General features: G+C 39.8%; 1 protein-coding gene across 1 annotated transcript in view; it reads left to right on the top strand.

The window, feature by feature from the left end:
- The first annotated feature begins 169 nt into the window (after positions 1-169).
- Positions 170-12,106, top strand: part of stim1b (stromal interaction molecule 1b) — a 35,406-nt gene continuing 23,469 nt past the window's right edge. Inside the window, exons 1-2 of the mRNA XM_008278081.1 lie at positions 170-316; positions 1,709-1,837. Of these exons, the coding sequence (XP_008276303.1) occupies positions 1,711-1,837 (127 nt within the window). The 5' untranslated portion in view covers positions 170-316; positions 1,709-1,710. The remainder of the gene's footprint in view (positions 317-1,708; positions 1,838-12,106) is intronic.

Raw genomic sequence — 12,106 nt, 5'->3', positions numbered from 1 at the left:
ATCTCGGTGGCATTTTGCAGGCTATGAAATAAGCAAATGTAGCTCCAGAAAAGTTTAAATAAAGTTGTTTTTCAATTTGAACCGTCTGATGTCGGAGCTTCTTGCAGGTCCGTGAAGGCAGCACGGGCGGATGTCTCGGTGTTTTTTGTTCCGCAGCAGCTGGTTGAGGTTGAGTTTGAGGGTGGAGAACAGAGCAGCTAACTGTCCGCTCCGCTCCTTTACCGCCATCCGATCATCCCGTTCGATCAGTTTGAGTCGCCTCGATCAGCGCTGATCGGTCCGGATCGATGGATTAGAGGAGGCGCCGCCGCAGAAGGTGAGTGATCGATGACTTCCAACTGTTTTCCCGCAGCTTTGAAACGAGTCGGTGGGAAACTGAGCACCTGTGTGACCTGTGACCTTTTAAATGAACTTTATTCGCACAAACAAACTTTATTTAACTGATAAACAACAATCAAAGCGACAGAAAAGAGTTTAAATCAAACTGAACTCAACTACAACTAAAGCAGGCGGACTGAGCGAACCGCGGAAGCTGAGATGGAGCTGATCGATGGAGCTGCAGATCGATATGTTTGCGATCGGGGTCACGTGCGGCTGGTTTATCCGAAGCTCGTTCATTATTCTCTGATGCGCGCCCCCGCGACGCTGCTTCAGATCTCAGTGATTTTTTTATTTTTTTTTACTTAAAACTCAACGACTGTTGCTTTAAAAATGATCAATAATCGTCTTTACACACCATCACTGTGATACCTATCAGCTGCTGGTCCATCCAGGATTGTCGATACCGGATGCAATATCAATAAAAATCTATTAGAAGTTGATCAGCTGCAGCCATGAAGGGATGAAAGCGAACACGAGCAGCAAAAGCTAAAACTGGCAAAAGTTTGAATTGAGTTTGGTGAAAGAAAACAGAACATTTTTTGCATAAGTAAATCCAAAATTGGCTAAACTTTAAAAAAACAAAACTTTGGTCCCGTTTGATCAAATATGAGATGTTTGCGAATTTCTTTGCGTTTTGCAAAAAGGCGCCTGATAGAAAACATGAAGAGGTTTGCTCGCATCTAAAATTGTCAAAAATTTGAATGAAGTCTGGTGGCAGTGGATCAAACACTAACTGTATATCAGACAGCATGAACTTGTTTTGTTTTGTTTTTTTTCTTTTTTTTAACACCATTGCTGACAGAATTTTGCTTTATCAAAATCTAATCTGAACTTGGCAAAAACGAGGATTAACTCTGGTGCTAAACTCTAGACTATAATTGGCAACATTTTGAATGAAGTCTGGTGTTACTTGATTAAAGGTTAGTTGTCTGGACAGAAAGCAAAACTTTCTTTTTGCACCTGACAGAAATAGTTGAGAATTTCGCCTGCGTAAGATCTCAGTAATATTGTTGAAATTCAAAAATGAATCTGGTTCTATTTAACTGAGGGTGTGAATTTTTTAAATGTTATTTTTTTACAAAAAAGAGCCTGATGGGGAAAAAATGAGAATTTGACCTGAATGAAATCAAAAATTGGCTAAATTTTAAGTGAATTCTGGTCCTTTTCAATAAAAGGTTGTCAGCCTTCAGTACTTTTTAGTAGGTTTTAGCCTGCAAACCGTGAAGTGTTTTGGGTCGGATCCCTGAGCAGTTCTGCGCCGGTTGCATCAGTGAACAGGTGTGTTTTTGATAGGAAGGCTTACAGGTATGTCGTTCTCTCTCTGCAGACATGGAGTGTGTGTGGCTGGCCTGTGTGCTGAGTGTGTGTGTCGCATCTCATGGCGGACTGGACAGAAGTGACCACGCCCACCTGGACCGGCACCATCACCTGGTTTCCCACGGCAACGCAGCTGCAGGTAGAACATCAGGCCCGGCTTCCCTGTGTCTAGAGAGGGAGTCAGTTTGTGTCTCTTGGTGGTTGTTTCGTGTCTCTTTTTGTCTCTTTGTGGTTATGTGTTGCCTTTTTGTTGTTTTGTGTCTCTTTGTATCTGTCGTAATTACTTCTGTGTGTGTTGTTGTTTTGAGAAATATACTGAAAGTGATCTTAGATGTTTCTGCAGAGTTCTATTAACGTTTTAGCAGGAACCTTTTTTCTTTTTTTTTGTTTCTAGAATGTTCTTCTCAAAAATAGGAGGACGTGGGGATACATTGCCGTTATGCCTAAAGAACGCCCTTCCTCTGTTATTAAAGAACAATGTGGAACATTGCAGGAACGTTTCGTAGAGAACATCCTCAGAACCCTTTGTTAGTATATGACGGAACGTTTCATAAACATCATCCGAGGCCTCGATAACATCTGGAAAACATTTTTTGAATGTTGCCTTGAGAACGTTCTTCTTTTGTTATCGAGGAACATCATCTGACTCTAAACATTCTTAGAACATTCTCTCTCGGTTCACTTTCAACTTCACCGGGACATTTTTGGAAACAAACTTAAAATGTTTTGAGATAGTTCTGCAGCGTTCTAGCAACGTTTTAAGCAGGAAGCTCTTTTTAAAAAATTTTCGGTTCCCAGAACGTCAAAAGTAGGATGACGTTCTCTGAAGACGTTCAAAAATGCATCCTCCAAACATTCTCAGAACATTCTGTCTCAGTTCACGTTTAAGCTCACAGGAACGTTATTTGAAATGATAAATATTTTCAAAACATTCTTTTGAGAATAACATTAGATTAAAACTTCAAAACACAAGTAGAACTACGTGTATGTTAGCCAATGTTGTGGGAACGTTCCCTGCTGGCTGCGTGAGAACGTCTTCCATCCATGATCGTGGTTCTTTGTGGCGGTTAACTCCTGAACACGGTGCTCTAACACTGCATTAATCTCTTCACTCATTCATGAACAGAAGCAGTGCAGCCGTCCATTCACATCTACGACACAGAACGTGTTTTCTCGGCTGCTGAGCTGTGAGATATCTGCACATATAAGGACATCAGAGTCCAATTGGAACGTAGAACTTGGAGCTGTGGGAACGTTGTTTTCTTTTTGCGTGTGTGATCCCTGTTTGGACGATTAACCCTCTGAAACAGTTTCTCTGCTCCGTCACATTTTTACTCACTGTGGGCTCATTTTTCACTGCAGCACAAAGTCCTCTATGAAAACAGAACAACCACAAAGAAAGAGAAGGAACTCAGAAATGTCTTCTGTGCAGCATGAGTACAGTTAGAATAACAATATTCATAAAGATGAAAAAAATATATATATTTTTATTTTTTTAAAAATTGGAATTAGCACACTGTAAAAAAGAAGCACCTTTTAAACTTTTTTTTTTCCAAATTACTATTATTTTACAATTGTTCCCTGTTTTGTCAATTTACAGACAATAACTAGTAAAATTCTGGAAAAATAGTATTTATTTATACATTAACTCCCAAAACAAACAAACCAAAAAAAATGTCCACTAGAAAAAAAACAAAAAAAAAAAAACAGTACTTTTGCAATAGTAATTTGCTCTTTCACAGTGTGTGACTCGTTTTTTTACACTGTTTAACTGAACTTGAATCCACTAAAAACATCAATGTTTCAAATATTTGCCGTAATTTTCACATCTTTTTAAAATGTTTTATTTTATTTTATTTTATTTGAGTTTTAGAACATTACAGTACTGATTCTTTCTTGCAATGTTTGTTGTCAGATTTAAATGTATTTTATTTAAAAAACAATCTTAAAATTAAAAATTAAAATTATAAACTTTACAGCAATGTAAAAAAAAAACAAAAAAAACAATCCAACTTTCATTTTTTTTTTTTCAATTCAATTTTATTTGTATTGCGCTGCACAAAGGCAGAGACAGAAACACCCAACAATCCAAAACATTTGGATTCCCTATAAGCTTCAGCAGTCCGCAACAGTGGGAAGGAACCGAAAACCCCCACAGGGGAAAAAAAAACCTCCGACAGAACCAGGCTCAGGGAGGGACGGCCATCTGCCTCGACCGGTTGGGTGGATGTGGGATGAACTATAAAATTTAGTTTACAGTTAAACAAGTTATTAGAAGTTATTGTCCTTTTGTAACAGGAGGCATCATGGTGGGGCAGCAGGATACATAAACTATAAAGTTTTTAATTGCAATTTTTTTGTCAACTATTCATGATTATTTTACAGATTTTTTCCCGTTTTGTTAAATTACAGATAATAACTAGTAAATTCACAAAAAAAAAACAAACAAAAAAAACGTATTACTTACAGGTTAACCTTGAAAAAATAGGCCAATTCTCACTATTTTCTCCTGTGTTTAAATCAGAAAAAAAGAGTAGTTTTTGAGGATAATTCTTCTATTTGAAAGAAAATGTATGTATATTAGGAATTTTTAAAAATGGAAAATGCTTCTTTGTTGTTTTACTGACTTTCCCTGCCTTAAATTGCCCGTCTGAAACTACAGATATGGTAAAATCACAGAAAAAGTTTGAATTAATTTACATGTTGACTGTTGAAAAAAAAAAAACCCCAAAAAAACAAAAATCAGGCCAAAACTGTGCGTGATGTGCATTAAAAAATGTAAATTTTTAAGAAAGAGTAATTTGCTTTTTTGCAATGTGTGACCGAAAAAATCTGTCTTACTGTATTTAAATCTGCTTAAATGTAATTATTTTACATATATTTGCTGTGATTTTTCACATTTATGAATGTAGACTTGGATCTTTTTTTTTTTTTTTTGTAGTTCAAGTTTTTCTTTATTTTTATAACTTTTTGTTTGAACAGACAGCATTAAACATTACAATCCACTTACATTACACACTCTATTTGGGCTCTTAAAATATTTACAAATTGGCTGTACCTGTATGAGAGAAACTAAAACAGGGAACAAACAAAAAAAGAAGAACAGAAAGAAAAACAAAAAACGCCCATTCTTTGTATTCACCCTATTCGCTTGAGTGATTAGGCTATGATCCGAGAATGTGCCCCCAGGATTTATCAAAGTTATCCATGTTATCGTTTATGCTGGCCAATTATTTTTCGTATGAGACAATTTTAAATATATTTTCTTTCCACCTGTTAAACTCAGGACGAGCAGGATCCTTCCACATGCTCAAAATTACCCTTGCTGCTGTAATTACCTCCACCTTTACAACCACATATTCACATTTTGTTACTCCTGGCATGACTGACTGATCCCCCAACAAACATAACCTTGGTGATTTTGGTACAGTTTTGCTGATCCATGTCTGCTTTTTCCCAAAAAGGATAAACCTCATTGCATTCCCAAATAGCATGCATAAACGTTCCAGTGGCTGAGTGACATTTCCAACAACTATCATTTGGCATAATTCCCATTCTTTGGAGTTTAGAGGGAGTTAAATACCACCTATGTAGCAGTTTGGACTGAATACATTTCCCCTTGGCCTCCTTTATAAATTTACAGGAGTTTAACAATATTTTATCTCATTCTTCCTTGTTTATGGTGCATCCCAGATCCCTTTGCCAAATGTTTCTTAGATTCTCACATATGCCCTTTCTTAAATTATGAAACTTTGTATAGTATTGCGGCCCTCTGCGCTCTCTCCGACATTCCACAGAATGTCCGTTATTGGATTTGTTTCCTGGGTGAATTTGCCCTTGATAACGCAGTCCCTTAGTTGCAAGTACCTCCAAAAATTACCCTTCTTTTCCAGTCTATATTTTTGAAGCACCTCATCAAAGGACATAAACACCCCATCCTTATAGAGATCACTGATCATATGTATTCCTTTATCGATCCACTCCTTCCAATATAGCGTTCTTTTCCCAATCTGTACTGCTGAGTTATGCCACAGTGAGGCATAGGGTTGTCTCAGATGTGATCTTCCACACCATCTATGCACTTCTCTCCATACATGTTTTGAGTAACTGAGTACAGGGTTGTCCTGGAGTTCCTGGTTGTCTGTATTAGACCTCTGGGATAGAAAGTCCACAGGCGTAAAGGGGTCCACTAATTCCTGCTCAGTCTTAATCCACCTTAGGTCAGGCTTAGTCTTTGTCCAGGGTTTAACAAGTCGTGACAATTCAAATGCAAAGTTATACAGTTTCACATTTGGAAGAGCCATTCCCCCAATGTCTCTCGGGGCCCACATTTTCCTTATATTGACCCTGGGTCTCTTCTTGTCCCACAAAAAATCTTTTACAACTTTCTCAAATTGAACAAATATATCTGAAGATATTTTTACAGGTAACATCATGGAAACATAGTTGAATTGTGGAGTTACCACCATTTTGAGTACGTTAATTTTACCCCATACTGATAGTCTTAATTTTCCCCATTTCTCCCAGTTTGTTTTTATTTTCTGGAGGAGAGGGTTCATGTTTGACTGCATTATTTCTTCCAATTTTGGATTCAACAGTATTCCTAAGTATTTCATAACCATTTAAAGTTAAAGGCGGTGACATGCCTAGAATGGCATGATGCTGACAAAGGCATGCTTTCAGATTTATTCCAATTTATCTTATAACCTGAGATCTTAGAATATGATTCAACACATGCAAGTAATGATGGTAAAGTGTGCTGCGGGTCGGTTAACACAGCTAAGATGTCGTCGGCATACAAAAACAACTCATGCTCGCTGCCCCCTGCCTCTACCCCTTTTATGCTTCTATTTCCACGGATTTTCAGAGCCAGCGGTTCTAAGAATATAATAAACAGTAATGGCGACAGACTACATCCTTGTCTCATTCCTCTGGAGAGTTCAAACAGGTTGGACAACAGACCGTTGGTCATTACTGCTGCTCTTGGACTGGAATATATGGTCCTCACCCAGTTATAGAATCCCTGCCCGAACCCAAACCTTGAGAGGACCATCATAAGAAAACCACATTCCAGCCGGTCGAAAGCCTTCTCCGCGTCCAAAGAGAAGGCCGCGACCGGGTCCAAACTAGATATTCTTTTATGCATAATATGGATGAGTCTCCGCATGCTATCTCCTGAGCATCTATTCTTAATCAAACCAACCTGATCACCATTAATAACAGTAGGCATCACATTTTCCAGACATGAGGCCAGTATCTTTGTTAGAATTTTACAGTTTGCTCCCAAAAGACTTACAGGTCGATAGTTTGCTGGGTCTGAGATGTCTCGGTCCTTTTTAGGGATTAAAGATATCAGTGCCTCATTAAACGAACTTGGCAAGGAGCCCAAGTCAAATGCTTCTATATAGACTTTGTGCAAAATTGGAGTCAGAATATCAATATATTTCTTATAGTATTCAATTGGAAAGCCATCGAGGCCCGGTGACTTCCCATTTTTCACAGATGAGATGGCTGCTCTAATCTCCCCCTCCGTTATGGGGGCGTCTAATTTATCTTTTTGTTCATTGGTGAGGGTTGGAAACTCTAAACCTGAGAAAAAACTTGCACCTCTTCCTCATCAATGGGGCCTGCCGACGTATACAGAGTCTCATAAAATGATGTAAAAATGGAATCTATTTCTTTTGATGAGGTCATCATCTGATTGTCGTTTTTGATCATTGCTATATTATTCAGACTATCTTGCTGTTTCAGTTGTCTCGCTAATGTTCTACCATTCTTTTCACCTCCCTCATAGAACTTAGTTTTGAGTTGAAATAATGCATATTCTGCTTTTTTGTTATAGATATCATGTAGCTGATATTTCATTCTACAAATAGCGTGGCATTTCTTATCAGAAAATTGTCTTGCCAATTCCTTCTCCAATTGATGTATGTCCTCTTCTAATTTCTTCACTTTTTCTAAATTACCTTTCTTGGTTTTTGTGGCGTGCGCAATTATTTTACCTCTAATATATGCTTTAGATGTTTCCCACACAGTTGCAACTCTTTCTGTGGAGCCCATATTAATATTAAAAAACATTTTAAGATCTTCTGCTAGCTCGTCACTAAGTGATTTGTTTTGCATAAGCGTACTATTAAGCCTCCGACGTCCCTTCTTAGACTCATCTTGGTTCAGATTAATATGCAACTCAACTGTGGCATGATCACTAATAGCTATAGTCCCAATTTCACAATCTACCACCGAGTCTACTGAAGTTTTGGAACTTGGATCATTTTTAAACATTTTTTCTGTGGCACCCTTGTTACCAGATTTTCACCATTTTTTACCTGCTTTGTTTTTCACAGTGACTATTGGCTGCTCGCTTTTTATATCTGTAAAGACGCTGTCTCACTGCAGGCTGCTGATGTGACGCATACTTTACGATCTCCTCATCACATTGAAGGCAGTTATTGTGGCGGTTCGTTTACGACCCAACGTGTTCAGACAAAACCACAGGCCGCCCAATTTTTTTTCAGTTTCTCTTGCTTCGGGATGTTGCTTCACGCGTGCAGAGGGACGTTTTCTCTTTCATCCAACTTTGGACTTTCAGCAGTTTGATTTAAAAAAAGGAGCTGCTGATGTTAAAGTGGAATGAGCCTGTTTTTCCTGTTTGTGGTTTTTAGAGCCTACACAGCGCTGTCAGCTGAAAACCCGCCGGAAAGTGTCCTCATCTTTGGACGTTATGTGTTCAGTCGAAAGTCTTGACGGCGCTGTGTGGCAGCGATAGCGTGGGAGCAGAACGCAACTTCCTGACGATGTCACAGGAAGCGAAGTGACAAAAAAAGACTCTGTTGTTATGCTTGAGTTTTTAACAGTTGAGTTTGGCAATCTGTAGGTAGAAATACAGACACCGAGAACGTTCTGACTGGATGAAAGCACAGTTTCAGGTCTCTGCAGCAGTAACGGCTGAAGGCATCTCAAACATCAGGACGATCAGTCAGGCTCTGAGTTTGTAAAGAGCTTCATTCATCAGAAACAGAACTTTGGTCTCAGGCTGCTTATCGTATCATCATGCTTAGTCAGCGAACACCGACAACATATATGAAATGTGCTGCCACTGATGATCTGTGGGCGGGGTCTCAGCGATGCCCCGCCCACAGGTTCCACATCACAAGTAACGTCCAATCAACACTGAAGGCTGCCGTTTACAGGCAGGGACAGCAGTGAGGTAGAAGATTTTACTGAAGTTGTAATAAATTTTTTCACAAGCATTTCCAGTTTCCCTGTTACACTGAAAATCCTCAAATAATTCACTTGTTGGTGCAACGGGAGCTTATTTTGCAGACTGTGCTAAGCTAAGGCTATCACCAAGAGGCTAACTGGGCCTCTGATCCTGTGGCTAATGCTATCAGGATATTAGTCTACGCTAACGGCTAGTAGCAAAGTTAGGAGTCGGCCCCAGATTAACCTGAAACGGCGTCTGCAGAATAATGCTTTATGACTTGTAATGGGCTATAAAAGAACAGTAAGAGACTGACAGAACAGAGAACAGCAGGCGTCACTGCAGCAGACAAACTGTTAAATCGTAATCCATCAGTCAGTAAACGGAGGAGAGCGTCGTAGCGTGACGTGACTCTCTGACGTCATAATCAGCAGAGGAGCAGAAAACCATAAAGCTTTAGTGAAGAACAAGCAGCAGTTGCTGTCTGCTCAGGTTCTCCCATCTCAGCACTGAACACTGTAACTCCTCCAGAGGACTCGTAGGTGTCCTTGTGGCCTCCTTCATTCGTCTCTTTGTTGTAACTCCTCAGAGGACTTATTGGTGTGTCGGTGGCCTCTGTCGCATCTTTCTTGCTTTCTCACTCACTTAGCTTCACCTGTGTTGAATCCGGTGAGTCACTTTAAAGGCAGTGAATACTGATCCAGTTACTTATTTTACTTTTTGTATTTTTCATTATTAGTCACATTACTTTCTAGAAATCTATTTTCACTTTGACATGAAAGAGTCTTTTTTAAAAAGCCACATTACATAGACCATGATTCAGTGTTGAAAAGCAAAAAAAGGGAAAGTTTCCAAGGGAGGTGAATACGTTTCATAAGCCCTGTGCGTGGTGCATGATGGGTAGTGTAGTTACACTGCCGCTGACCCTTCTGAGCTGATGTTTGGTGTGCGACTTTGACTTGACCTTCGTCCCCTTTAATTCTATTATCTGAGTATTTCTGTCCTCACAGCTGCTCGTCTTAATCCTCAGACCTTTCACCGAGGCTGCTGCTGCTCTTTACCTCGCCGTCTGTCTTCTTCTGTGGTGTCGCCGTCGCAGCGGATGAAAAGGAAACCTAAGCTGGGATCAGAGGGTTAACAGCAGCCCCGCTGGAGATATCTGTGTTCGAGCTTTCAATTTGTAGATCAGCGTCGGATTTCAGCCGGCGGACAAGTTGAGTGCGGTTTGGTCGCAGCCTGGATGTGGTTTCGAACTATCTTCCTGCTCAACCGTTTATCTGTGAAGGTTTTCTGCTTTCCGTACTCAGACTTTCAACAGTTATCAGTCTTTATTTGTTGAAGTTAACTCATTGAAGCAGCAGAATTGGCTGTGAGCTGTTTGCAGTGTGTCGTGGATGTTCAGACAACCTCTGAAGGAAGCAGATTCTCAGACAGCTCCTTCTTCTTTTGCGTAGATTTCTGGAGGTTTTTTCTGGATGGACATCAGAGATAATGATATTCTTGAACAGCGTTAATCAGGCCGAGGATACACGTCTGTTTCATGTGCGTGAATTCAGATTCAACTGAGCGATGTCTCTGAGATCGAAGACGATTGATGGCACTAAAGTGTGTTAAAGGATCTTCATGGGTGCAACAACACCCCCTTCCTTCCCTCGGCTTAAGACTGTCCTCGGAGTCTCAGTTTTATGTATAAATTCAAGAGTTTTACACACGACTTGTCGGTTATTTCCAGCTGATGTGAGGAAGAGAAAAGCCACAGAGATGTTTTTAGCTTCTCTTCCAGAGAAAGAAGCTGCACGCTTACGTTGTGTTTACGGGAAGCAGTTTGTGGTTACGAAAGGGAAGCTCTCCCTCCACGATGTTGGTGGGCAGCCTCATCATGTGCATCAATTAATGCCTGTTTCAAACCGAACCGACTCGTCTGTTGGTGCTGCTGAACTAACGTTTAGTCCGACAGCTGACAGAAGGAACTGCTGCCAACGCTGCCGTCCGACATCTGTAACAACAGCCGTAACGGAGCCGAGAAAGCAAACAGACGAAGGTCAGCAGAGGCCGGTGTGTCTAGTTAAAATACTGAAGTGATGCCTTCTGTGTGGAGCTTCTTCAGTTCACCTGGTGAAACATGCAACATATGAAACAGACAAGAAGTGTGGCAAACAGGAGTGTAAGAGGTTTTACATTTTATATTTTGACAGATTTCCCAGTAATATGTTTGTCGTGTCTCTATGCTGACTTTGTATCTCCACCTCCATCGTAGAGATTCAGGAAAAAGGAAACCAAACGGTGTGTATCAGGGCAAAAAAGTGCTTCAGCTTTTTAGAAGAACAGATTTTTAGTCTGACTGAAAGAAAAGACACAAATCAGAACGACTACAAAGAGACACAAAACAAATGCAAGGACACACAAAACAACTGCTCAGAGACGCAGAACGTCCAGAAAAAGACGCAAAAGAACCACGAGACTAAAAAAAACTCCAAATGACTGCAAAGAGACACTAATTGACCCCAAACAGATGGAAAGTTACCACAAACAGACACGTATCAACGACTAGGAGACTAAAAAACTCAGGATTTATGCAAAGAGACACAAAACTACCAAAAACCAACAAAAAAAAATGACTGCAAGGAGACACAAAGCAACCACAAAGACACACAAAATGACCACCAAGAGAAAAAGACAAATGCATAAAGACACAAATCACTGCGAAGAGATGCAAAATAACTGCACAGCTACACAAAATTACAGCAAAGAGACACAAAAAGACCAGAAACAGATGCAAAACAAACACACAGAGACTTAAAATGACTACAAAAAGACACAAAACAACAAGAGACTGAAAACGACAGAGATGCAAAATTACCGCAAAGAGACTGAACAGAACAAGAACGACTTAAAATTCCTGCAAAGACACACAAAATGAGCACAAAGAGAAATAAGTTGACCACAAGCAGATGCAGAGTTACCACAAAGAGACAAAAACAACCCCAAAGAGACAAAAACAACTGCACAAACACACAAATGAATGCGAAGAGATGCAAAAAAAACACCTAGACAAAAAAAAAAACGACTGGAAAAAAAGACATAAAATAGCAACAAGAGACTGACAACAACAACAGACCTAAAATTACTGCAAAGAGACACAGAACAAGCACAAAGACACATAAAATTACCACCAAGAGACAAAAACGACTGCAAAGAGGCAAAAAA

This window comes from Stegastes partitus, unplaced genomic scaffold, assembly GCF_000690725.1.
Source record: "Stegastes partitus isolate 25-593 unplaced genomic scaffold, Stegastes_partitus-1.0.2 Scaffold115, whole genome shotgun sequence".
NCBI lineage: Eukaryota > Metazoa > Chordata > Actinopteri > Pomacentridae > Stegastes > Stegastes partitus.
This window is presented reverse-complemented; position numbering and strand designations above follow the sequence as displayed.